Source organism: Eucalyptus grandis, chromosome 1, assembly GCF_016545825.1.
Source record: "Eucalyptus grandis isolate ANBG69807.140 chromosome 1, ASM1654582v1, whole genome shotgun sequence".
Lineage (NCBI taxonomy): Eukaryota > Viridiplantae > Streptophyta > Magnoliopsida > Myrtales > Myrtaceae > Eucalyptus > Eucalyptus grandis.
The window spans coordinates 25252064-25279107 of NC_052612.1; the positions used below are offsets into that span (position 1 = coordinate 25252064).

At 42.0% G+C, this 27044-nt stretch overlaps 4 protein-coding genes across 4 annotated transcripts; 2 read left to right on the forward strand and 2 right to left on the reverse strand.

The window, feature by feature from the left end:
- Positions 1-4010: 4010 nt before the first annotated feature.
- Positions 4011-6210, forward strand: LOC104455045 (exocyst complex component EXO70H1-like). The gene has a single exon (XM_018860057.2). It carries the CDS (start codon positions 4146-4148, stop codon positions 6018-6020), a length of 1875 nt encoding a protein of 624 aa, XP_018715602.2. The 5' UTR covers positions 4011-4145; the 3' UTR covers positions 6021-6210.
- A 1871-nt stretch (positions 6211-8081) lies between these two features.
- Positions 8082-12561, reverse strand: LOC104436241 (probable pectate lyase 4). Its single transcript, XM_010048966.3, has 5 exons — positions 12103-12561; positions 11130-11481; positions 10837-11047; positions 10634-10702; positions 8082-8657 (listed from the first exon to the last, which is right to left on the reverse strand). Exons 1-5 carry the CDS (start codon positions 12386-12388, stop codon positions 8421-8423), a joined length of 1155 nt encoding a protein of 384 aa, XP_010047268.2. The 5' UTR covers positions 12389-12561; the 3' UTR covers positions 8082-8420.
- A 4558-nt stretch (positions 12562-17119) lies between these two features.
- LOC104436231 (ankyrin repeat-containing protein ITN1) lies at positions 17120-21320 on the forward strand. The gene is made up of 4 exons (XM_010048955.3): positions 17120-17346; positions 17813-18376; positions 19064-19473; positions 20131-21320. Exons 1-4 carry the CDS (start codon positions 17325-17327, stop codon positions 20953-20955), a joined length of 1821 nt encoding a protein of 606 aa, XP_010047257.1. The 5' UTR covers positions 17120-17324; the 3' UTR covers positions 20956-21320.
- Positions 21321-25219: 3899 nt separating this feature from the next.
- On the reverse strand, positions 25220-26882 carry LOC104436221 (probable membrane-associated kinase regulator 3). Its single transcript, XM_010048948.3, has one exon. It carries the CDS (start codon positions 26497-26499, stop codon positions 25393-25395), a length of 1107 nt encoding a protein of 368 aa, XP_010047250.2. The 5' UTR covers positions 26500-26882; the 3' UTR covers positions 25220-25392.
- Positions 26883-27044: the final 162 nt, after the last annotated feature.

Consider the following 27044-nt stretch of genomic DNA (forward strand, 5'->3'; position numbering starts at 1 on the left):
TCTCTTATTATGCGTATAGGCTAGTTTAGATCAATGAACAATTTGGCTACAATGATAATCTTATTTGAGACTAATAACACAGCAGTAGAAGGTTAGGTCGATCAAGCATTTTAATATTTTCTTGCTACTCAGAATCAATTTCTTGCTAAAAAACTGTAGAGAGATTGGAAAAAATAAATCTAAAAAGCTATAGATAAAAACTAAGATTATACTTCATAGAAAATGTACTCACGTCTAATAGAAAAACCTAAACTTCTCGAATGTAAATTTAATGGCTTCAACTATTTATGCATAAACTGATGGGGAGTTCATAATGTTCTCTCGATGATGGCTGCAACGGGCTGAAATCAATTGTTGCCCTGAAGTAATTTGTATATGTTTCACTCAAGAAATTGGATGTGTGAACCAAATGGAGCATGGTATGGCCAGCAAAGGTAATGCCATTTTCCATATAATTTTTCTAAACGATCCGTCCAAGAAAGACTTACTCGGTGTTCCATCTCCTTAGGTGCCGCTAGAGTTTATCGTCGACTAGGAAAGGTTCGGCACATTAAACAACTACATGGATTACAAGCGGGAGCATCAATTTTTCCATGAACAGCTCTCTCCTTGCGCAATTCATTTTAGAGTGGACTCTGATTTATGGTGTCCCAGGAGTGCATTTCAAAAGCGATGAACTCTGCCGTGCAAGCGGAAGGATGAAAAACAAGCAAGAAATACAGCTCTACATAGCATTGTATGTAATATAATGATGTATGTCACCGCTTGACACAGGGAGATCCTAAAATATGGATCGTTTGCTCGCCATATTCTTAGGCTGCTTAGTAGCGAAGAGCGATCAAACGGGTGCAATCTGAAAACTGAATAGAACTAGCCTTGCCCGATCGGTTCCAGTCCGCTCTACAAGGATACCAGTAGGTTCTCAGGGAAAAAAAATTAGGGCCCTGGCCTTGGCTAGTTGAGAACCGATTATTGGCTTTCTTTTTCTTTTTTTTTTTTAGCTTTAAAAAATATATTGACATTACAGAAATGGATTTCAAACCTAGAAAGGATGCGATATCTATTAATGTCTTAACAACTATGCCAGAGATTATTCACATTATATAATTTTTTTTCATAAATAGTAGTTATATTTTGTAAATTTATATATATTTCTCTCATTTACCTTGAAACAGACCAATTCAGTTCTAAGGTAAGAGGACTGATTTGTTTCCCGGTACAAAAATCAAGAACCTACTCTAACTGGGCTGGTATCAATTTTTTGGTCTGAAATTTATCCACCTGAAATTAATCACTAAAATATAGGGTTTGCTAAATATTGGACTGCTAAAGTCAACCAATCAACTTTTGTGCAAGTGATTTGCCCATGTTGTGACAGGTCCAAATATAATATTAGCTAAATCTTTGTAGGAATTATAGTGGGTTGTTAAATAACGGACGATAACTGTCAATCTATTAAACTTTTTGGGCAAGTGGGTTTCCTATTGATGTAGGTCCGATTTAACAGCTAAAGCTCTGTCGGATAGATAGTAGATATAAAAAGTTGCATCATGTCCCTTATTAAAAATCAAACAAGAATTGCTGTTTCTGAAAATTAAGGAGACTTTTTTAATCCAATTTTCTTCCAAAAAGAAAAAAGAAAATTAACATCAACTGTTACAGTGAAAGCTTAAAATGAACTTATTATACATGGCTAACGATCTCTAAATTTTCACTCTTAATTAATGTCTCCCATAAAATTGAAATAACCCATATTTTCACACCGATATAGACAAAATAAAAACTTCATTAACTAAACTCTCTCATTCCTTCTTGCACATTGACATATGTCCCTCACTTTTGTTGATTTCACCATCATATATGAGCTTAATTACCTATCACAAAATTTCTTTTGTCTTATTCTGTTTAGGTTCAGCAGTAAGGTGATATTCAAGTGAGTTTTCATGCAAATCGACAATTCGACCTTCCTTAATGATCTTAAGAATGTACTCTCACATTTCAGCTTGGTGCATTCAAAATTTGCCTCCTGAGATGCTCCCATCAAGACATGAATACATAACCATAGAAAGATGAGCAAGCTCTCCTACCATTTACGCCAATTCCTTGTTGCTTGCTTTTATTTGTTTCTTTACTTATTTTGCCATTAGCTGATCCCTTAGGCTACTTCCCCACTCTCTACTAAAATCTTTCCATTTCAATCAAAGTCGAGTCATAGCGCACTAAAAAATTCATAAAGGACCTTTTCTTGTGATTTGACCAACCACGAGAAGGTATCCCTTTTTAAAATAAAACATTGTATCTTGGACTTACTAAAACTTAAGATAACAACCCATTTATTTGCGACTGGCTCTTGGGCACATGCCTGTTAGACTGACCAGTTGTGACGGGCATTGTCGCTATCGGAACAAGGCCATTTTATTTTTTTTTCTGGAGCCCAATGGCCCCAAAAAGAAACGGTCACTTACCGTTGGCTAAAAAATCTCTCTAAAAATTAGTCCGCTCCCCTCTCATTTTCTTTATTTTTCAGTTCTCACTTACAAACCACTTCCTAACAGCTCTTTAAAATATTTTGCGAATTTCATAAATTTTCCCTTCTTCTTATAACAAATTTAACTGCATCCTACCTATTGTAATGGTGAACAACAACAACAACAACCACCTCCGTTTGTCATTATCAAACTCAATCCATACTGCACTTGGCAAACTTGTTCGAATTTTCAGTGAATTTTGCAACAAGCCCAATTTGACAATGAGAATACACAACAACCTAATGATCGGAAGGAATTGTAGGGGAATGCTGCAAGCTAGTACCCACGAAGACGCGACCTTGGAGGAAACCACTACCTCAAGAGAAAACCCTCAAGCAATTGTGATGGTGACTTCACAAAGAAAAACGTCCGGTGTTTGGAGGACATTCCTACTCCAGGTCTATGCTCATGGTTTTCACAAAGGCTGTTTACACAATAAGTGGCACCAAATTGTTTGGCAAATCTGCGAGTCGAATGAGCCACCAAGCTAGAGATGGCGCAAAGATTGGTTGCAGAAGCCCTTTAAGTACAACGCTAGAATTTAAAGCTTGTTCAAGTAAATAAGATGAGGATTCAGCAGGAACTTACCTTTTTTGTATCATCACCAGATAACCTATTTGGCATCATGGAAGATATCGCTTTATCCTCTAAGTACAAATCACTCTGCAATCTCAATTTATGCCCGTTTGTGCACAATAAATTTCCATTAGAAATTTCCGTTGACAAATTGGCTTCTACTTAAAAAAAAATAAAAACCTTTCCAATCCGCCTATAAATAGAGTAAATTCATAAATCACAAATCACATAATCACAAACCTTCACAAGTCAAAATCTCTTATACATGATTGATGTCAATATACCCTTTGACCCAAAAAAGAGATCAATATGCCCGAAATAAACAATCGACCGAGAATACGAGGCACCACCGCAGGGAATTGCTCAAGATCAGAGAGATCCCGTACACCTTAGCCATCGTTATTAGTATGCAAACAGTCCTATAGTCCAAGCAAACACGACGAGGCATTCGTGGCTGTACAAAAAGGGCAAAAGGGCAAGGATAGTCAAGAGGGCTCGCATGGGTTTGCCCGGCAAAGTGCAATGATGTCCAATCAAAACTTGACCATCATTAATATACAAGCACGTCGTGTTTTGAATGATGAAAATAATAATAAATAATAATAAAAGCCTTCGGGTGGGCCAAGTGGGCCCCAGTTGGGGAAACCAAAAGGACATCGGAACAAACGAAATACCGGGGCGGGGGCGGGCCGCCAAAAGAACTGTCTTCTGTCTTCGGCGGTGTGCTCCCAAGGAACGGAGATAGAGGGCGCCACGTGTTGCGTGTCCGATTGACTCGACGCTCTCCACAAAGTCCAAAAGTCAAACCCCCACGTTTCCGTGCTCTCCAACGGCCACCACTTCAAATCCTCCCTACTTTTCCACGAGCAACGCCGTTCTCCTCCCTCCGTCTCTCCCCACCTCCGCTCTCTCTATATTAAAACCCCTCCCGCTTCGACTCGCCAACGCATTTTCGCCACCCTCTTCCTTCCCTTTCTCTCCCAAGAAAGGTCGACCGTCCCTACAAAGATCCAGCAGAAACCAGAAACCACTCGACATACCATGCCGAGGAAAGGGATGAGGAGCATCTGCTTCAATCCCAGAACCTCCTCCTTCGCCTTACCCGCGCGGCGCGCCTTGCCCGGGCCGGCCGCCGCCGAGGCCGACAAGGTCATCGAGTCCGCGGCCCTCCTCATCATGAAGTGGAACCCCGACACCTCCAGCTACGCCCGCGTGACCTCCCTCTTCTACGAGAGCAAGCGCGAGGCCGCGCAGTTCATCGCCTGCGTCAGCAACCTCCAGAAGTCGATGCACGCGTTGGCGTCGGCGAGCCCCGTCTCCGACGAGAGGCTGGTCCACGCCCAGTTCCTGATGGAGATCGCCATGAAGCGGCTCCAGAAGGAGTTCTACCAGATACTGTCCCTGAACCGGGCCCACCTCGATCCCGAGTCGGTCTCGGCCCGGTCGTCCCGCACCTCCGCGCGTTCCAGCACCTCCGACTACAGCGACGACGGCAACGGCGACGAGGCGTGCGCCGCACAGGACACCATCACCGAGGTGGAGGAGGCCTCCACGGCCGCGATGTCGGACCTCCGGTCCATCGCCGAGTGCATGATCGCTTCCGGCTACGGAAAGGAGTGCGTCGCCATTTACAAGATCATCCGGAAATCGATCGTGGACGAGGGGATTTACCGGCTCGGCGTGGAGCGAATGAGCGCCTCGCAGGCCGCGAAGATGGACTGGGACGTGCTCGAGATGAAGGTCAAGAACTGGCTGGAGGCGGTGAAGATCGCGATCCGGACCCTCTTCACCGGCGAGAGGATCCTCTGCGACCACGTGTTCGCGGCATCCGACACGATTCGCGAGTCCGTCTTCTCGGAGATCTCGAGGGACGGGGCGATGCTCCTATTCGGATTCCCCGAGCTCGTCGCGAGGAGCAAGAGGTCGCAAGAAGAGAAGATGTTCCGCCTCCTCGACATGTACTCGGCAATCTCCGAGAACTGGCCGGAGATCGAGTCCATCTTCGCCTTCGAGTCGACTTCCGCCGTCCGGTCTCAGGCGATCTCCTCGCTGGCTCGCATCGGGGAGTCGGCCCGCGCCATGCTCTCTGAAGTCGAGGCGGCCATCCAGAAGGACTCGCCGAAGTCGTCGCCGCTGGTCGCTGGCGGCGGCGTCCACACCCTGACGGTGCGCGTGATGAACTACCTCGCCCTCCTCGCCGACTACGGTAGCATCGTCGTCGACATATTCGCCGTCTGGCAGGGTCCGGCGAAGCCGTCGCTGCCGGAGTTGTACTTCGACATGTCGCCGGAGTCCGACGACGCCCCGGCGGTCTCGCTCCGGCTGGCGTGGCTGATCCTCGTCCTCCTCTGCAAGCTGGACGGGAAGGCGAAGCGGTACAAGGACGTCGCGACGTCCTGCCTCTTCCTCGCGAACAACCTTCAGCACGTCGTCTCCAAGGTCCGGGCGTCGAACCTGCAGGACCTGCTCGGGGAGGAGTGGGTCGCGAAGCACGAGAGGAAGGTGAAGCAGTTCGCGGGGAAGTACGAGCGGCTGGCGTGGGGCCAGGTGTTCGCATCGCTGCCGGAGGGCTCGTCGCCGCCGCCGCCGTCGCCGGCGCAGGCGCAGGAGCGGTTCAGGCGGTTCAACGCGAGCTTCGGGGAGGCGTACCGGAAGCAGGGCGAGAGCGTCGTGCCGGATCCGAAGCTCCGGGAGGAGATCTTGGGTTCCGTCGGGGGAAGGCTGGTGCCGGCGTACCGGGAGTTTTACGAGGCGCACAGGCCGGCGATAGGGAGGGAGAGGAACGCGGGGCATTTTGTCCGTTATGCCCCTGAGGATCTGCAAAATTACCTGTCGGAGCTGTTCTGCGGGACGGGCGGCGATCTCGGGAGCACGTCGTCGACGTTGTCGAACCGGCGCCTATCATGGTCTCGTTGAGAAGAATTTTTTTTTTTTTTTTGTACTCCTTTACTTTTTATTTTCCCTATACTTTTCTTCGTAGTAAAATATTGTGAATGAAATACTTAGACAGCAGTAGAGTGAAATAACTGTCGACGATCGAGATTCGCAAATGTTTGTAAGTTATTAATATTTGAGTTTGATCAGATTAGGGATGGTGAGGCGGGGATCCTGGCTCTAGCTCCGATCTTCTCCCTCAAATCCCTGCCTTCTGTTCTGTATGCCCCCCCGTCATCCGACACCACCGCAGGCAGTAGTATGCTCCTCCCCTTTTGTTCATGAAAAAAACAAAAATAAGTGCATTGAAAGTCTGAAAAATCCGTAATCAAATGTTAAAATTTGTCACAAAAAGTATATTTATAATATAAAATTTTTTAAAAAGTATAATCAAATCTTAAAACTTGACAAACAAAAAATATTAATAATTTTAAAGACTTAATTTTATTAACTTAATCAATTTTAGAATTTAATTATACTTTTTGAAAAATTACTTTCACGATAAGTCTTACAACTTTAAATATATCTATTTCTAAAATAAAATAAAATGGAAATATGGAGGCCTCCGTAGAATGTGCTTGTACTAACGTACGGTATCTAAAAATATTCTTGATAATGATGCAATTGATGGGGTCGGTTCTTTTTTCTTTTTTTTCAAAATGGGGTCAATTTGATTGCTAATAAATCCTCCCGTTTTTTTCACTATACTGGATACATCGGACTGTCCATTTTGCGAATTTATAATGTGAATTAATTGCATGAGGCTCACAAAATCAACGATTAAGATGAACTCGATCTAATACATCTCAATCGAGACATCGAGACAAGAATTTTTGGAAAATAGCCTGGTTCCCCTGGGACCCACACCTGCCGACAACGTGGAGAGACCACGATCGCACATTCATTTTCACATTGCCGAAGTTCCACTTGGCCCGCGGAATCTTTCCTCTCACAATTCCCAGTTCAGAAGCCGAAAAGAAAAACAGTAAAACGCGGCCTAATTGAACTTTTGTAAGGTACTTGTTTCTGCCCCAAATTTTCGGGATATTTATGGTCCTAGGAATATTTAAAATATTGATTGTATGGCAACTATAGTTTGGGACTGAAACTTCAATAATTCGGGATCACGATATGAAACCTAATCATAGAAGATAATACATCAAGTTTACACCCACATCAGCACACTCTTCCAACAAATACTTGTTCGACTTAGAGTTCAAATAGACCGAATTTATCATTACAATTGATCATGAGAGTTTTTCGAACCGCACCTGATTCATTGACAGAAGTCTAGACAGTAGCAATCCTAGTCATTTGTGTTTGTTTAGTCATGCATGAGATTCATCTCAACTTAGACGATCATACCATAAAAGCAACATCATACTGATGTTTTATTTTGTTATTAAGCAGCGTTGAAGAGCCGGTGGACTAGAACTGCAACCCTTTCTCGCGAGCCGTAAGTTCTAGGCAATTGATGTGGACATGGGATCTTATATTTTCTGTCAACAACCCTGTCAGTGTTTGAAAATTTGGACATCGCCATGGAAATCAACTCCACATCAAAACGATCACATGAGTTCCCCCTTTTCAAGTTTTCATACATCAGCAAGTCAAATAACACCAGCTTCTAGTTTAAATGGTGGGAAAAAAATAGGATTGCCATAATATGAACGGAGGGAAAATTTCAGGGATTCGATCAAATTCGCGGTTAAATGCATATTTTGAAATTCGCTGTGTTTGCAGCATGAATAATGAATATTAAAACGAGTCTCGAGCTACAGCCACCCAAAACAAATTTTCTAAATATGAATGACCTGACTTTGGAAGACCTAACTTGTACCCCCTTCTAGATGCCTCGAGTCCAGAACACCACTCATGGCATGTGGGACTTTTGAGGCATGGGTATCTCGGCAATTGCCATTGCACCAAAGTGGTGATGTTCAATACCATCCAACGCCGGTCAATAGATGTTTTGTTGCTCTAGCATTCTGTTAAAAAATAAGCAAGAAGAAAGAAACAAAGAAGGAAGGAAGAAAACAAACACACTTGAAGATTCATCGTATACATGACGACGCTTCATTTGGTCCGCGACGCTGATGTTACTTGCAAGAAACCCTTCATTTTACTCCACTAAACCGAAGTACGTCGATTGGTGGATCAGAAACGAAACAGCTTGCATCAAAATATCAAGGCCTACATATTTGTGGACACCATCCTTTTATCTTGATCCCCAGTCGACAATTACGTCATTGCTACAAGTATATACGAGGAGAAGAAAGTTCTGTCTGCAATTTAGACCTGAACTTATACAGCGGTGTAAGGAAAGGAACGTTGTTATTTATAAGACAAGAAGCACGGTGAGGTAGCGCTTTAGTTGGCACGCTATGCAGCGACTCCATGATCAACCGGCAGAGGCACACTCTGCCATCCTGTGCAATGTTGTAGAACCTGCTTCAGTGAATCTGTCGGAGGTTCCACCGTCCAAGTGGGATAGTATTCGCTAGGATGAAACACGCAGTGTTCGGCTTGATCAGTCATTAGACCTGGTTGAGTTCCCACCATGAACAAGTCCCCTTCAGATCTTATGTGACCAGTGCCCAGGACTTCCTTGTCAGCAGCCTATATAGAAAAGTGAGATCACAAGTCTCAGGCACATGGCTAGTCACAGGAATACGATATAATCTCGTATCAATTAGCCAAAATAAGTAGATAATCCAGTGATGATGTCAAGTCCTAAATACATAACAGATGAAAGATAGCCCTCAACTTGGTCCATTATGCTATTAGGACATGGAATGCTAATTGCAAGCGATTTGTCATGAGGCAGCAGGAAGACTTCAAAAACCACAAAATGTCATCAATTTTTCTGCAAAATGTAATTGTGATAGAATTCTCTGAGGAACATCAAAGCCATCTAAAGAAGCCATGAGTTTAATCTGTCTTTTTCATGCAAGAGATTTTAGTCTTTCAACTCAAAAGACAAAGCGAATTTACCTCTCTCCACGAGATCTAAGCCATAGTTGATGCCAAGTCTACTGGCAAATCTTTAATATGTACTCATCCCGATTTCTATACAGATGTTCCAAATAGAGAATTTACCTCTCTCCACGAGATCCATTCTCTAAAATCTCATATGTGCATCGATTGGTTGCCAAAGTGGCGGTCAAACACGGTCAGGACTTTCAAATTTTTAACCTTGAAAGTCAGAACAAAAATTCAAAGCATGTTTCACTGCCCCTATCAATCACGATGAACTTGATACTTATACGTAATCATGATGACCATCCAGTACAATTCTTACAGCACTAGCCACAAAGATGGTGATTCGACAAGCTAAAAATGACATTTGGAAGCCTTATTTGAGTACTCACTTTGTATAGGGAAAACAGAAAAACTCCTCATTTTTCATCTTAGAACCAATTTACATCCCCCTATTTCTAGAACATCACTTTTGCATCTCAAATCCTAAGTTCCTGTACTGACTAAAATACCCTCTTCAGAACACCCATTCCAAATCAGTCTCAGGCAACTAGTGTCCACTGGCATTGGCCACCACCAGCCACTGCCCTGCTCGCTCCGACGACCTCACCAGTGAACTACTTGCAACGCAATCTTTCTTACTTCTGCTTCCATTGCTTAGTCTATTCGTTAAGTGCATCAATCAAGAGGAATGAGTGCCATATCTTCCAAAAAAATACCCATAATAATTTGAAGCTAACATGGTAAGATGTGGTAGAGAACACTTATATGGACTTTTTGCAACATAGCTTTACCATAGCTAAATTGATATCGCTAGCAACCGTGTTAAATCAAGTTAGAACCTTGTCTTAATTCAATGTATTGAAGCTCAGTAAGCTCAAGATTGGCATTGTACTAGACTACCCATGCTTCTTGCTTCTTCCTCTTCAATTACAGTATACACAAGCAAGGCGCCTGAACTATAAAGGTACTCCAACTATAATGAATCTTCAGTCTTTGACCAAAAGAAAAAAAAAGAGAATCTTCAGTCCAATACTCAGTCAACTTTCGTTTCAGTCATCAACCTTTGTCTCTTTTGCATTTGGGATAATATGTTGGCTATGCTTAAAATAACGACATTTTTCAGCTCAAGAAAATCAGAGATGAATAGAGGTGTTTGAGCTAACAATGAACTAATTCTAGTCAACGTAATTGTACTTAATCTGATTGCCTAACTGCTTCAGCTTTATCCCTACATATATAACTACTGCAATGCTTAACAAAGCCAAGGTCATGTAACAAGCTAATGAGTTCCAGAAACTTATTGATTACCTAGCACAAAGTAAAACAAGGTTTACTCTCACAACTGCCAACTCTGTACAACAAACAGCCATTTTGCTCCTGTTCTGGAGATTAATAATGACATTACATGAAGAGAAAGGAAAATGATCTCCAGGATGGAAGCAACTATTCACAAACCATTCATATTGACGTATCACCATTCTCCATTATTCGCAAGAGAAAAATTATGAGCATTCACAAACAAGAAATCTCTAACACTTACAGTACAAACACTCTGACAATTAACTACCAGTTGCACTTCACTTTATGGTGAACAAGAAAGTATAAGCACTTGCCTTTTCTGTGAGATATTTGAATGCCAGCTTCTTCTGACCAGCTTCATAGATATTGCATTGGGAGAATATCTGGTAGCAAAATGAAGAGTAATTATGAATGAAACATTGTTACTTATGATCTAAACCGTGCCACCAATACCACAAAGACAAGGAAAATGTTCAAATAAGCAAAAAGAAGAGATTCCATGGGCTGTCATTATCACCTGTGATTCTACACTAGCACAAACAGCATATATGCCCCAATTCCTGGTGTAATTGTTGTACAGATGTACTTTCGCAAACCTCACTCGGGGATGCCGTTGTCGAGTTCCATCGAAAAAACAATGGTGAATGGTCACCCTTATACATCGGTCCTCAACGTGGGAAGGATCTGCTCCAATGAGCATTGTCTTGTCATGAGCTGAAAAGTGACACCTGGATACAAATAATCAAATTCATTGAGATCACATTAATTATAAAAGAAACCACTTGTCGAAAATAGAAAAAGTTAAGTCACCTTGAAATGGTGATATCTGTGCTCTGCCTTGTGATATCTATAAGGCCATCCTCATAATCACGGAGACTGCAACGGTCGATCCATATGTGCTTTGAATTGGGCTTTATTTGAATGCCATCAACATCCGGCCCTCTACCGCCTTCGAACTCTAGATTGCAAATGATGACATGTTCAGATTCCTTCAACCTCAAACCTTTCCCAGTGATTTTTATCCTTTGGCCACGGCCATCAATGGTCTTATAGGAAGACACATTCAAGTAAGACGAGAGATGAATTGAGCCCGACAATTCAAAAACTATCCAAAGGGGTTCTTTTTTGCGACACCCATCACGAAGTGATCCTGGACCATCATCTGCAACAACCGAAGCAAAATATAACCTTTCTTGCATAGACAAACAGGCATGCACCAAAGGGATTATGGACATAATGCGATACGATAGTTCCTCAGATGCATTTTCCCATGGCTAAACTCAAACATAGGCATCACAGGACTGTAACACCTGGTGTATAAGCCAAAAATCGTCTACATTGGATTAATCTAGGAGGGATGACAGACATGTGAAATGTAAAGAAACCAAACTTTCAAGCATTTTATCATATTCACCAGACGTACATTCATGCATCAGCCATAGAGTAGATCAACCCACAAAGTACTAGTCAACAATGAGCATGTTAGTGTAGAGAACATGTTGACACGATGAGAACAAGGCCTTTTCTAATCCTAGCAGAAATTTCCCTTGTTTTCTTCAACATATCTCCCACTCCAGCCATGCCCAATACCCCTTTTTTTTTAATTTTGGTCCCACAGAGAAACCCCTTTCCGTAGAAAAATACCAATAACCGGACAAAAACCACGATAATCATTTGAAAGCAACACAAAACGAAGAAGAAAAGAAAAGAATTAAAAGAGAAACAAGGCATATTCGATTCAGCTCGAGGACCGCAGTTCGAGAGGAAGCGTCGCAAGACTGACCGGCCAGAGTGGTGACGCGGTAGAGAGGGCCGTGGAGGCCGCCGACGGCGGAGCGGCCGAACCCCTCCGCCTGGCCGGCGAGGCTCCGGAGGGCGGAGTCGACGTGGGCGTACGGCAAAGACCCCATGACGCGGCCGTTCCGGGTCGAGAGTGGATCTGGAGGGGCGGGGCCGTAATTAGGTGGGGGGATGTGAGGTGCTTGAGGGACGATTTTATCGGGGAAAGGGACGGTTGGTGGACGTGTGTCGTGGCGGTGCCTGGTGCGACGGCCACAGGCGTTCCCCATTCTGTCGGGTGGGTGGCGAGGAGGTGCGTTATTGGAGGGGAATTGATTGCTGTTTTGAAAACTGAAGTCTCGGAGATTTTTGGCGTTATGCTGTTGCTTTTGTCCCTGTCACCAAGGAAGAGACTGTTGCTGCTGGAGTTATGTCGGTGGTTCTCTGAACTGATGAAGAAGAAGAGAATGATTACGGAACGGGGAAAGGAATCAGTTCAACTTCAACCTGCTGTACGGTTCATTTAGGAGTGGTCTCGCCAGGATATCGGGGATGGGCCCGGGTGCCACGAAATCTCACCAAGTGCGTTGATTTGGCAAATCCAGGAGGACCAGGACCCCAGTATCCACGATGGTATCGATCCAAGTGTATGTAAACATGTCTAAGATAGAGTTGTTAAAATGGGTCAGCTCAATTTTTTTATATGGATCAAAATAGGGGTGAGTATAGTTTGGGTTAAGCCGGTCCACCCCCAACCATAGGACCAACTCGCATAGTGTTGATCCTCAATTTTTAAGATTGAGAACCAACTCTATTGAGCTTAGGACCGAGGAGTGAATTGATCCAATGGGTTTGGTCCAGTTCCAAAGTTAACCTGGACCAACTAATAATTTTTTAGTTCATTTTTTGTACTTCTTAGAAAATGGATTAACGACCGAACTGATACAATGGGTTCAGTTCAGTTTCAAAGTCAACCTAGGACCAACCAATAATTTTTTATTTCATTTTTTATACTCCTTGAAAGAGTAACTAAAGACCGTATCGACCCAATGGGTTCGATGATGAGCAATGTCGTTTAAGAAAAGCAAGCGGTAAGGGTCAAGTTGGGTGAGTATCGAATAGAATAAGTATCGAATAGAATAAGTATCGAATGTCGAGCAAGGAGCAACAAGCCAATCGAACATCGAGCGGTGAGCAGCACGAGTGATCCAAAGTGAGAGAGACGAGTGTTGAATGGCGAGCGAAGAAATTATTTTCTTTCGATTTTGGCAAATTGAAAACTAAAAAGACAAATAAGACAGAAGAAAACTGATACTAGAGGAGGATGTCATAAGGAGCTGTTTATGCCTTTTTGGACGCCATGATAACTCCTCACAAAAACATATTCCTCCTTCGTATAGACACCGTAAAAGACATTAAAAATCTACGCTATTAAAGAACAATGTAAAATTACTTAAACTCCTCACTAAATAGCTATTTAATGTTGTTGATGCTATTTATTTTAAATTTTTATATATAAAATTTTTGTAAATAATATTATATATATAGTCGGTGACGGTCGAGTTGGATCGATTTAGAACTCTCGGGATCGGCAAACCGACGCAAAGACAATGGGGTCCAAGAATCTAGGACCAAGGACCGATCCAATTTCCCGGGAACCAAACCAAGACCGGTAGGATGGGGCAGCCCTGGACCGATGCTCACCCCAAGATCAAAATGGGTTTTGAAAAAAAGAAGAAAAAAAGTCTAAAATTAATGGGACTATCATGAAACCCACTTTCAACTCATATAATCAAAAGAGTAAAGTTAACAGGTCAGCCCACTTTCTCTCCCTGTTCGTTTCTAAGGGTCGTGACTTGCGAGCTCTCTCCTCTTCCTCTTTTGTCCAACTGATTGGCGTCGCCGCTGCCACCGCTGCCTATCTCCGCCTTCGCTTCGCTCTACCACTCATCTCCACAAAGCCCGCAAAATCCATTCTTCGAGATGGGTGTTGAATGAAGCTGAGAGACTCGATTGAATCCGAGGGAGACAGTTTTGGAAGCGGGTCTTGAGCAACTGGCGGAGGTGGAAGGGACGACGGCGACGCGGCTAAGGAACCACCGCCTGATGTACACCGCGGCGACCAGGTACCCTCTGATCCTCAACATCCGAGATGGATCCCTTGACCTTAACTCCTTCAAACGATGGCCCGGATCCCTTTTTTCCCACGGGGCGGCGCAAACGAGTCCACTGACTCGACATTGTCGTCCTTTGAGTTATTAGAGCTATCGGTCTTGGCTGCGCAATTGTCGATTCCTCGATTGCAAGAGCTCGGGGAGTGAGGCTTGCTTGAAATTGCCGTCCAAAGAGACGTTGTGGGACTACTGTATTTAGACTTTTCTATTTTTATTCAACACAATTTCTAGATGATGTATCAAGCACCTATAATGTCTACTTGTACTATAAATAGATAATGTTTGTAAAAGCTTTTTAGGGGAGTTGAACTACTCAAACTCGCAATAGTCCCTTGATGTACATTACTCATACCATCGATTAACTTAATAGAACATTCTTGATGATCTGTTTTCATTCTCTCTTTCTTGCATATATATTGTAAAATGCGCATGCACCTTAGCATTGGGGTGTTGTGTACTTTGTCATGACCTAACCCTCTAGGCTTATGCTCTCAAGGAACAGGTTTAGAGATACTTATTCAGTAAACAGTCATCAGGTGCATCATACAAAGAAGGCCCGAAAGTGTCTTCTTTAATGTTCATCTAGGAGGTCCATCAATCGAGAATGTGAATTGGCCATTGTCGATCACTAAGAGCCTGTAAAATTGACATCAATTATTTTTAGTTTTAAGACAATCCTAAAAATGTTATCTACAAGTCGCCACTAACATCTTTGTTGGAGGCTGGCTAGAAACCCAATTTAGGATCAGGAGACTTTCCTTAATTTTCACCAAACTAGAGAGTTCATAGATTCAAGGCTTAGGTTATGCTAAAGATTTCTATTAGCGCCCTTTCAATAACAATGAATATGGTTGTTATCCAAAGTGATTATGTGGTGCTATTACCTTTCCGTGCAAATTTAAAACTAGATGATTACACATGAATGATTCGTTTATACGATGCTATACTAACTATCAAAATGGATAAAAAAAAAAACCAAAACATTAAGCAAGCAAATTGAAGTTGTATGGCGAGAAAAAGAACCCAAAAAAAAAAAAAGTAAGAAAAATTCGAAATACGAGAAAAGTAAAGGGTATTTATACAGCACTAAAGGAAACCTGAAACATAACCTGTGTTGACAAATTGACATAATTGCATGATCCTTCACGACACGATATCAACCTCCCACCTCGGAATCAACACGTCAACACAAATCTGATGAGAAATATTCTCAATTTTCATAGAATCTGTTTACAAGTTGCAATAACCCTTAAAAGAAATATCATGAAATCAAATCAAAACATGTTCAATCAATGCAATACTATCGTTTTAAAATTTTAGTAGTGAATAGCTTAAAAAAATCTTTTAGTTAATCGTGTCTAAAACATGTCATGTATAGATCGTGTCAATACCTCATTAATTTTAAAAAATTATGCAAATCAATTTTGTGAGTGCTAGAATAGACACAAACACGAACACGAACACGAATGCAACATGAAAACTAATCATGCTTGTGGCCGACATGAAATTGATCCAAATACAATTAGTTTCAATCCAACCGCTAAATTTGTGTGGTATTTAAATCATGTTATTAGGTCATGTCACGAATTGCGCTCTCCTGTATGATGTGCAAAGAGAGCTAGTGTTCAGAGGGGGTTAAAGAGAGCCATTTTCTTAAATATATCAAACAATAAATGGTAATTGAAGTGACTATAACTATTGTAGCATCTCGTGCTCAACTGATCTTAACATCCGCTTTCGGCCTCTATGGCATTCTATATGGACTTTCGGCCTCTATGGCATTCTATATGAGACGATGATACCATAAGTGTCATAACTTTTATATTGAGCATCATAAATTTTTAATAATGTTTATTTAAGTGTTGAAAATTCAAGGTGGCATGACTTGTGGTAAATATTTTAAAAAATTTATAAGACTTTTCTAAACGATTAGAATATAATGTGTTACTTAAATAAGTTTCATATGTAAGTTATAGGGTTAATATCCTGAAAAACCCCAAACTGGTACACTTGTGACAAATTTACCCCAAATTATTTTTTTGACCATGAAAAACCAAAACCGGTAAACTTGTGACAAATTTACCCCGATTGACTATAAAAAACCCTAAATTGGTACATTTATGACAAATTTTGCAAACTAATTTATTCGACTACAAAAACCCTAACCGGTAAATTTGTAACAAATATATCCTATGCTAAATTCGATTAATACCACAAAAAAATCATAAAAATTGTAAACTGTGACAAACGGGGTGTAAAATCCTAAATTGGTATACCGGTTAACTGTCACGTGTTATTTAACTTAATAATTTGAGAATAAAATTTAACAAAAATTAACATAGGGTAAATTTGTCATAAGTGTACCAGTTTAGGGTAAATTTGTCAAAAGTATAGGTTTGGGGTTTTTGGTACAATAAAAAATAGTTTGGGATAAATTTTTATATGTTTACCAGTTATAACACTTAAATGATATGTAAGTTATAACACTTAAATGATGAATAAAAATATTATGACTTCAAATTGGTCATGAAAACCAAGCCTGGCAGGTGGTCGGGCCCCACCAACGCAGTGGCTAAGTCTACGGACGCGGTGGCGCCAAGCCAGCGCCCACGTCGTCCCGCCAAGCCGACGCTCAGCACCGCCAACGACAATCGAGTGCCCGGACAACGTCGTCCCGGCCCAGCTCATTAGTAAGCACGTTTTGATTTATTAATTCACTTAGTCTTTGTTTAATTTTTCGAAAGTACGTCCTGATTTATTAATTTATTCACTTATTTTATTTATTCTTTATTTAAATTTTCAAAAGCGAATCTCAACGGCAAGCGCAAAAGGAGAAAGGGGAGAGAGAGAGAGAAAGAGAGATGTCACCGTTTTCGTTACGCCTTCGCCTCGTCTTCTACGCCTTCGCCAAGTCTTCTTCGGCTCTGCTTCTCTCGGAGCCCGATCTCTCGCCACCGCCACCGCCACCGCCGCCTCCTCTCCGCCGCCGCGGAAGGAGAAATGTTGCCGCATTTAGATCGATGATCAACTTCGTTACCCTCGTCATTATACGATGGAGTCAGAAATTTACGAAGGTACAATTCTCGTGATGTTCGTCCTCCCGTGCGATCGGCGGATCGGTTGGATGATGATCATATGAATTCGCTTTCTGTTTCGTTCGCATGTCGGATTAAGGCTCCGTCGATCGCGACTAGGTGACGCGGTTAGATCTATGAAACGAGGATGTTAGTTTTGTATTCTTGGAAGGTTTTTTCTTTCATGGCATAATGTCGTCATTTGTCTCTGTCTTTTGGGTCTCTTGCTCGAGTTCTTTTCGGCATTTGGGAATCCGGCACGTCGGAGACTTTACGCGCAAAGCGATTGAACTGAGAATGGCGCTTGATGGCAGAGCAATTTGCTTCAAAACGTTTAATTAATCGCAGTTAGATTGGTTTACAGCTTTCTTAGCCGTAGTTGAGTTCTACCGATTAATGGGTTTAGCTGGTCATAGGTAAAGAATGCATAATTTCTCTTCCTGATGATTATGGCTTCTTTGTGAAGAACTGGAGAGGGACCTGGAGAAGGGGCCGGTTTCAAGGCTCAACCTTAAACGCCTCTCCATCCCTGCATCTTCGCCCATCCCCGCATCACCTTCAGCTTCGGCGACAGCGACACCGACCCTGGTCTTATCAAATTCTGGGAAGGCTCTAGTCATCTCGAATTCTGGAAAGGCTCTGGTTTTGTCCAACTCTGGGAAGCGGATTGATCAGGCTGGCAAAAAGAAATATGTGAAGCAGGTGACCGGTCGCCACAATGACACTGAACTGCACTTGGCTGCACAGCGGGGTGATCTGGATGCCATCGTGCAGATTTTAGGTGAAATTGATGCTCAGATGATGGGAACACTCAGTGGGGCAGATTTTGATGCTGAAGTGGCACAGATAAGGTCCGCGGTGGTCAATGAGGTCAATGAGTTGGGAGAGACAGCACTCTTCGCTGCAGCCGAGAAGGGGCACCTGGATATAGTAAAGGAGTTGCTGAAATACTCAACTAAGGAGGGGATTGGTATGAAAAATGCATCTGGTTTTGATCCGCTGCATATTGCTGCTAGTAAAGGTCATCAAGGTAATGTTTGAATCCTGTACTTAGCAATCATCTTCCTTGGGGAATGCCTCTCGTATTAAATGAGTCATGCTTGTCTGTGACGTCTTCCATCTTACAAAACACAACATCAAGTCAACACGGCATATCATGGACGGTTCGTGGCAATACCTGGCTATGCTTTTTGACTGTGGAGTGTTTGATAACTTGATATAATGGAGATTGCAATAATTTGATGATGAATAGTGAAAGCTTTTTATTTCTGAGACACTGTTCCCCTGTTAGGACTACCTGTCTGGTTAACATAAGCATTATATAGCTTTATAACCGTAAGGTGGAACGATTCCTCATGCTACAGAAGGTAGAGTGTGAAGTCCATATTTATGGGCAACCACTTGGAATTTGAGTGTGGAGCTTTCAAGGGAAAGAGATGTAGTAAACACGGTCCATGGAAAGGAAATGCCGCACAATGATGACAACAAAGCCTGACTATATTCAGTGCACTAAACGGATTCTGTAGGCTGCAGTACTCTTTTAGTTGATAACGAAGATATAAATCCTGTTGGAGTGCTTTATTTTGCAAAATAATACTATCTAGATGTCCATAGTGAAGAGAGTGCTTTTATGTTTATTACCAACTTTCTGCTCCTTAAAAGCAAAGTAAGTAGATCAAGAATTCTAATTTATTGTGAAATGACCACTTTTATGCAGCAATTGTCCAGTTGCTATTGGAATATGACCCTGGGTTGAGCAAGACGGTAGGTCCATCAAATGCAACGCCTCTTGTATCTGCAGCTGTGAGAGGGCATGTAGCTGTAGTTAATGAACTGCTGTCTAAAGATTGTAGTTTGCTAGAGATTCCCAAATCAAACGGGAAGAATGCCTTGCACTTGTCAGCTCGCCAGGGCCATGTTGACATTGTAAAAGCATTGCTTGACAAGGATCCACAGCTAGCGAGAAGAACTGATAAGAAAGGACAAACAGCACTGCACATGGCTGTAAAAGGGGTCAGCTGTGAAGTGGTGAGGTTGCTTCTTGAGGCAGATGCAGCTATAGTAATGCTTCCAGATAGATATGGAAATACAGCATTACACGTTGCCACCCGAAAAAAGCGAGCTCAGGTAAAGATTGACTAATTGGTATTACAAAAATCTGTTTTTACATTAAACGTTTGGACTTTTTGTATTGCCTCGTTATATTAGTGTCAGCAGTAGACCATATAATTCCAAAGATAGCTAAAGACTTGCTCAGCTTGTGGAGGTAGTCTTTTCTCGAAACAAATTTGGTTTTAGATTTGCCTAAACTTGATCAAATTGCTGTAATTGCATTTGTTTTGGAGTTTCAACCTTCAATTCCCAACTTTTAGAGATTTTTTAGATATACCTTGCGGGCATGTTTGCTACTAACTTAAACTTTTGGAAAAAACTTCTACTCATATGGTATCAAAGCACAAGTCAAGAGCTGGATCTTAACAATGTCTTGTTATTTTGTTAGTTGTCCTATTATTGTGTTGTGTAGTCTCTGGTCCTTGTTGATGTGGTTACATTCATGTTCTATCTTCCACGCGTAAAGTGCAACTTACATTTGTGGAAGGGTGTTAGTAGATATGATAGATATAATATCGTGGGTCCATTTCCCAATAGCTAAGCTTTGAGGGATGCTGTCCATTTACACTGAGGATATGCCCATTTATTTCTTTCTTCATCTGCTTTCAGATCTTGTCATCTTTTGCAATTCTGGATACTTTAAGAATTACATTGTTATAATACTTATTGCAGATTGTAAACGAGCTGCTTTACCTCCCTGATACAAATGTAAATGCATTAACCAGAGACCATAAAACAGCCCTTGATATAGCGGAGGGTCTCCCCCTCTCGCAGGAGAGTGAAGAGATAAAAGAATGCTTAAGTAGATTTGGTGGTATCAGAGCCAATGAGCTGAACCAACCACGAGATGAGCTCAGAAGAACTGTTAGAGAGATCAAGAAAGATGTTCATACCCAGCTTGAACAGACACGCAAGACTAACAGGAATGTGGATGGAATTGCAAAGGAGCTCCGAAGGCTTCATCGGGTAGGAATCAACAATGCAACCAACTCAGTCACCGTGGTTGCTGTCCTCTTTGCGACAGTAGCTTTTGCAGCAATTTTCACTGTTCCTGGTGGTGATAATGACAGTGGGATGGCTGTTGTAGTCAGTACTCTATCATTTAAGGTTTTCTTCATCTCAAATGCCATTGCACTCTTCACTTCTTTGGCGGTTGTGGTAGTACAGATCACTCTCGTCAGGGGAGAGACGAAGTCCGAGAGGAAGGTTGTTCATGTTATCAACAAATTGATGTGGTTAGCCTCTGTGTGCACTACCGTGGCGTTTATATCCTCATCATACATTGTCATCGGTCGACATAGTAAGTGGGCTGCTGTTCTTGTGACGGTCATTGGTGGAATGACAATGGCTGGAGTTCTTGGTACAATGACATTCTTTGTGTTAAAACATAAACGGATCCGATCAGTGAGAAAGAAACAGAAGTATTCACGAAGTGGAACACGCTCAGACAATTTTTCAGAAACTGATTCAGAAGTGAAGGCCATATATGCTATCTGATGTTACACTCTGAAACCAAAGCTTGAGCCTTCTTCTATAAGGATCAAGAGTTTTTCACTGTAAATATGGCATGAGGATGACCAGGTGTCGCCAGAAAAAGAATGGGTTTCTCATCAGGCACAAGGGTCTTCGTTTCCGGGATTTCACTTCTTCTTGATTGGTTGAAGGCACTATATGAGTAAGTGCAACGTTCATACCGTTTCTAGACATGCTTCCGCTCACGGTATATCTTGGTTTCCCCGAGTGTAATCATGTTTTTCAACTGACAACTATGGAGAACTTCCCCTCAGTGAAAGGAATGCAAAGACGAATATCTTATCAATTTATTAAGAGTCCAATATATGAATTATAATTATCTTAGAGTACCCATTTACCCACTTTCTGGCCTTTCCTGTGTTTTTCAATAAAACGAATTTTTCTCATTTTCTGTGCTTGCGGTTACTCTAGAGTTCTGATGTGTTTTGGGTATCCGTATTCGCATGTCTATTTAACTAACCAAGAATCTGGATATGCATCATAGTCCTCTTCTATTTGTTGCGGGGTGAGTACTCCTCCCCATTCTTCAAACTCTGATTCCTATCTTAAATAGAGAAATCTTTGATCAATGATAGAACGAGATTCATCTTGCATCATCTCTACGGGATTCCTTGGTTTGGACTGGAGAAGAAATGTCACTCAATCATTATCAAATTGAGTGTGACCTTATTCTATCCACAAGGATCCTTTTAGGAGTAATTCATCTCATTGGTTAGATCAAATCCGCTGGTCTAAAATGAGTACATTCCTTTTATAAGATCGCCTATGAATATCCACATGTATATACATTGACTGACATTTCATACATCCATCTCGATTTGATCTATTTGAAAATTGCTATAATTTATTTACCCATATACTTATGCATACACGAGATCTATGTTCAGAGCTCTCTATACATTTGATTTGTATGTGCAATTTTCACTATCAGATTAGGAGAGTATTTCCTTAGAATTACGTCGGTGATTTTATTTGTGATCGACCTACTTCTGGCAACAATTTATTAGACCTTCACAGACCACGAGTTGAAGTTTAATCAAGGAGTGAGAATTTCTATGGCTCTTTCTGCCTGAAGAGCAAGTTAACTAAGGACCAACTCAAAGTCTCAAACATCTTGCCTTACCTATTCAATCTATCTTTCACAACTGCGGTTTACTAAAAGGACTCTGACACTGTTTCCCCCAAATTCTAGATGAGGGACTCATTTACAGCAAATCACGAAACTCCACTTCACTGCTATACGGTGTGAAAAAGATTATCCAATTCCAGCAGTTAATTTCAACTTGTCAGTCAAGTAAATCCTAGTGCGTAGCTAATGATCGCGTTACAAAATATATGGCTTTCTGGATGTAAATTATGATATTCATTGGATGTTGAAAAAGATTACATGCCTGCCTGAAATGATGATAGCAATGACAGTCCGGTTTTGCCCAGTAGCAGGGTACAAATTTGACTCAATACTTATTTCACCATACGGCGATAGTTTCAACTTCTACTGCATGACACCTGCTTCCTCTTATTGACGTGCAAACTGCAAAGCTCACATAAGATTCTTGGACATAATGATGTCTCTCCTTTTGGGTTGGGGGTTGGGGGTTGGGGGGGGTGGGTGGGGTTGATTAGCCATTGATTAAATTTCTAGCAAGGGGATAATGAATGTCCAGATTCTTGTGTCAGGAAAATGTTTCCTCGTGATTCCAGTGGAGAAGTTATAGGGAATTCACTTTGGCCTCTCTCGATCTCGTAAGGGTTGCTATTGAGCTTGGCCGCACAAAAAGGGGGCCTTGTGTTTAAAAGTCCAATTTCAATGTTGAATTGCAATGTCTGGAATGCTGACTTGTAAAATGCGCATTTTTACGTAATCTGTAACTCCCAGATTTTGGAGCTCATGGCATTCCAAGTCTACAGTATATTTTCCCTTTTGGTTGATATTATTAATAAATTCAGCAATTACTCTTTGCCGAATAATTGTACCTATAACTGGCAAATATAAGTGGAATCTGGATTCAGCAGTTGCAGATTTCAACAACATAATTACACAACGTGCAGAGAGTTCGATTTTCCTGGTGACACGCAATAGAAAATGGTTTCATTGGCTCGTTCCCTATTGGATTCATCAATACTGCAATATAGTGCCCAGAAACCACTGTACACGGAGAGAGAGAGAGAGAATTTACTAAAATATTTTATTTTTATCAGCTTTTTCCTGGCTTTTACTTTACAGAGGTGTCACATAGGCACCAGAATAAAGTGTGTGGATATGGCAGTTTACTTGCAGAAATTCTTTTTCTTTCCCAATATATCTGCGTGGAAAAAATTATTGTTGATGCCACGAATGAATCTTTTCCTGACATTGCCCACATGCTCCAGTTGCTGACCGGTCCCCAGCAGCGCCACCTGCGTCATGTGTCACTGCACAAGGTTGTGCAGATCCATTTTCTTGATCTTCCATAAGTAGTAATCTGTTCGAAACACCATTAGGCACTAATTCAGCTTCTTTTTCCTCAACAAAAGTCCGTTTAATCAAATCTTTTGCTCTGCAAAAGCTATTGGTATACACATGCACAGCACGTGAGCATGGTCTTCGATTAGATCAAATCTACTAAAAGATCTTATACATCAACAGAAGGCCCATTCTTGGGTTCCTGTTGGGAATTTAGATGCGTCTGCAGGCAACGCTCTCGCTGGGAAATTTTTGCTTTTGTCCGAATTCTCATGCGACCCACGAAAACTAGCCCATTCAGTGATTTTTATCTAATGATGTTAAAAATCTAGCAGACATGCTTCTGTAGTTTGAAGTCTAGTCAAAATCAAGGACAACAACATGTGGATAAAGTGCTCGAGAAATCGTTCTATCTTCGTCATCTGAGTTTCTGCAGACGCTAGCTCTGTGTTTCAACTATGTGCTTGGTATTGTTGATTAGTTGGTTGCCACGCTGCAACTGGAGAAATGAACTGGTTTCTATCCTCTTTCTCCATGCATTGGTCTTTCTTTCCCAAATATCAGCCTAGCCGTCTCCATGTACTAATGGGCTCATTTTAGTCGAGCTACAGTTTTGGTTATTCATTCGTTCAGCTCTAAACCCCACAAGTTGCAAACCCCTCTATCCATACAGATGGCGGGAGAGACCACCAAGTTAATTTGGAAAGAAGTAGTGATTTGATAATGAGATCCACTGTGTCGGGTTAGCCAACCCTGGATTTTACTTCCTTTTTTCTCCCCCAAACTCTAACCATCCACATCAATGATGGTTTGTGTAATACCCAGATTACACTGTGTTCCATATAAATTTCCTTTTTGGAATCCTTGCCAATGTCTTCTACTTTCTTTTATTTCCCGAAAAAGGGAATCAGGTGCACTCTGACCCCGTCAGTAACCACACACTCGCAGACTTTTTCGGCCAACTTTATACTTCTACAGAGAAGCAGCCACAGCTGATGATGTTCATCATTTTCATGCGGAGTTCTCTTTCCAAGCTTTTGTCCAGCAAAAACTTTAACTGTCCTTGGAAGATACCGTGCCTTTTACGACCTTAGGACCTCAGCTAAAGCAGTGGACTAGAGATTCTAGTTCAGTTCTTCACTGTTTGAAAAAAGGATGAAGCACGCATTTGTGCTGAACGTCCTGTTATGCTTTGCTTTTGCTGAAACAAAAGCTTCGACAGCCTTTCCGTGCTCCCTTTTCTTCTTTTTTCTCTTTTCTTTTTTTTGGGGGGGTGGGGTGGTAAGGTTGATGTTGTGAATCAGTTTTCGCGCATCGTACTAACCCGTGCGTTCGGTTTCAACAAAGTAAGGCATCTGCAGGCCTCCATCGTGACCTAACTTGAGAAAGTGCATCAATTGAAGAAATTTTTTTTTGGCGACGTATCAATTGGAAATTGACCTACAGTTCATACCTCTTTTCCTGTATCTTTTACAGTTTCATATTTACTCTCTCTTTTTTTTTTTTTTTTTTGGCCTTCATGTGAATAATGGGATATCCAACAAGTTAGATCATCATGGAAGCATGAACTGAGTGTGGTCCTCATATCTAACATTCTTAATACTGTATCGGTTCATTAATTCAGATGGCATATCCACGTGTTTTCGCTTATCAAATTGCGACATAATCACTTTGTTGTGTGCTGCAATGCCTTCGTACATCGGGCATAAGTGAAATTTTTAAGTAAGCTTTCAAAAAAAAAAAAAAAAAAAAAATCATGTGGGATCATCAACAAATATGGTGAACCATCTCGACTTGATACTTGCCCTCTGTTCAAAGAGAGAGTACATGTACATATTACATTGTATGCTGAAGCTATAGAGCTGTTGAAATCCAACTCAAACACGAAACACTCGCTGTTGGATCAATTACCAGAGTCATGAACCCAACTTCTCTTTTGAGGGATCTTTCCCCAAAGACTAAACGAACGTGTGTTGAGACTGTTTGCAGTGAGCAATCGCTCCTTCAATCCAACTCTCCAGCTCCGAATTCGCGCTGCTGCTCCTTTTCAGCAGCTGAAACTCGTTCACCCCATTCAAATTAAACGAAAAAGACGACGAAGACGAAGAAGATGAAGAAGAAGAAGAAGAGCTGGAAGAGGATGTGCACTTGGTCCCCGGATGCCGTTGAATCGCACCCGAAAATGACTTCCTATGGATAAAACCGTTGCTCTCGGCATACTCCCCCTCGATATCCTTCATTATGGCCGATGCTAATTTCATCTTGAACCCATCATTGATGCAATTCTCTCCGAAGAGGTTGCTTTTCTTCTTCTTCTTCTTGTTCTCTACTCTCATGTACTTGCTGCAGAGTTCTCTCTCTCTGCCGAGCTTCTCTGTTTCTGCATTGCATGCAACCACTGAGGCTTTAGCACTAGACTCATCTGAGCACCCAGACTTGCTGAACAGGGACCTGAGGAATGCCCTGGAAGAGGTTCTGATCCTTTGGCAGAGGGAGGACTGCCTGATCTGCTTCAGCTTCTTGGACCAATTACCAGGGTTGCGCTTCTTTGGGTGTTCGTGATTGATGAAGCCTCTGACCTCATTGGACCACTCAAAGAAGAAGCTATCGTCATCGTCATCAACATCTGATGGGCTCAGCTCACAGCTGACCCTGCAAGACTGGGCAGGGGAGATGTTGCAGGAGCCCAGTGGGGTGCTTGTTCTTGTTGAAGGAGCTGAGGCTGATGATGGCAGAATGGGGAATTTCTCCTCACATGGGTCTTGGCCTTGGATGAGGGTTTGGACCATCTGGAGCCTGGGAGGGAGGTGGAGAGGGAGGAGCTTGCCTTTGTAGAAGAGCTCATCAGCTGGGCAAGAAGTAGATGAGGGCATTTGGAACTCAAAATCTCTGGCTTGGGGTGGAGGTGAAGTAGCAGAGATACTGTAGGAGAATGAGTTTGGGCTGATTGAGGAAGATGAAGTGCTCATCCCCATGTTCACCTCCATGTCTATGTAGTCTTCTTCATCTTCTTCCTCCAAACCATGTGCATGGCTACATGATGGCTGTTCTTGATCTCTGGCCATTTCTTTGACCAAATCTCTCTCTCTCTCTCTCTCTCTCTCTCTCTCTCTCTCTCGTTTGGTACGGTGAGGGTGATGATTATGGGGAGATGAGCTTATTGGTGTGGGAGAAGAGGGGGGAGAGCGGGCATCATTTAAAGTGAGGATGGTGCCAATGTAGAAAAAGCAAATTTCAGTGGGGGAAAAGAGAAATCAAAGACATTGGGTTCTAGGAAAATTGTCAGAGCTTCTTACTTAAAATATTGAATGCTTCCAAGAAGAAAACTACAAAGTTTTGAATTCAATTAATAGTTTACCATTTTCAGACCGGGAAAGGAGACTAGCCACCGCCTGACCAGCTGATCCATTTTGCTTGTTCTCCTCCCTCCTCCACACATGAATTGATACATGTAAAAGCAAAAGCCAGAGAAAAATGAGGAACAAAAAGAAAAAATCCTCCTTTGGTCTCATTCTGACGCCTAAGCCTTGGGCATCAACATCCAACAAATGCTTGCAAGGCACATCAAGAAAAGGAGGAAAATGACACTTCTGCCCACCACTTTTTATTT

Excerpts from the sequence above, each read along its gene's own strand:
- LOC104436241 (XM_010048966.3), bottom strand. The coding sequence starts at position 12,388 with ATGGGGAACGCCTGTGGCCGTCGCACCAGGCACCGCCACGACACACGT. Across the intron at positions 11,482-12,102 it reads CCGCGTCACCACTCTGGCCG|ATGATGGTCCAGGATCACTT; the intron begins GTCAGTCTTGCG and ends CGGTTGTTGCAG. Across the intron at positions 8,658-10,633 it reads TCAAATATCTCACAGAAAAG|GCTGCTGACAAGGAAGTCCT; the intron begins GCAAGTGCTTAT and ends TTTTCTATATAG.
- LOC104455045 (XM_018860057.2), top strand. The coding sequence starts at position 4,146 with ATGCCGAGGAAAGGGATGAGGAGCATCTGCTTCAATCCCAGAACCTCC.
- LOC104436231 (XM_010048955.3), top strand. The coding sequence starts at position 17,325 with ATGGAGTCAGAAATTTACGAAG. Across the intron at positions 18,377-19,063 it reads TGCTAGTAAAGGTCATCAAG|CAATTGTCCAGTTGCTATTG; the intron begins GTAATGTTTGAA and ends ACTTTTATGCAG. Across the intron at positions 19,474-20,130 it reads CCCGAAAAAAGCGAGCTCAG|ATTGTAAACGAGCTGCTTTA; the intron begins GTAAAGATTGAC and ends TACTTATTGCAG.
- LOC104436221 (XM_010048948.3), bottom strand. The coding sequence starts at position 26,499 with ATGGCCAGAGATCAAGAACAGCCATCATGTAGCCATGCACATGGTTTG.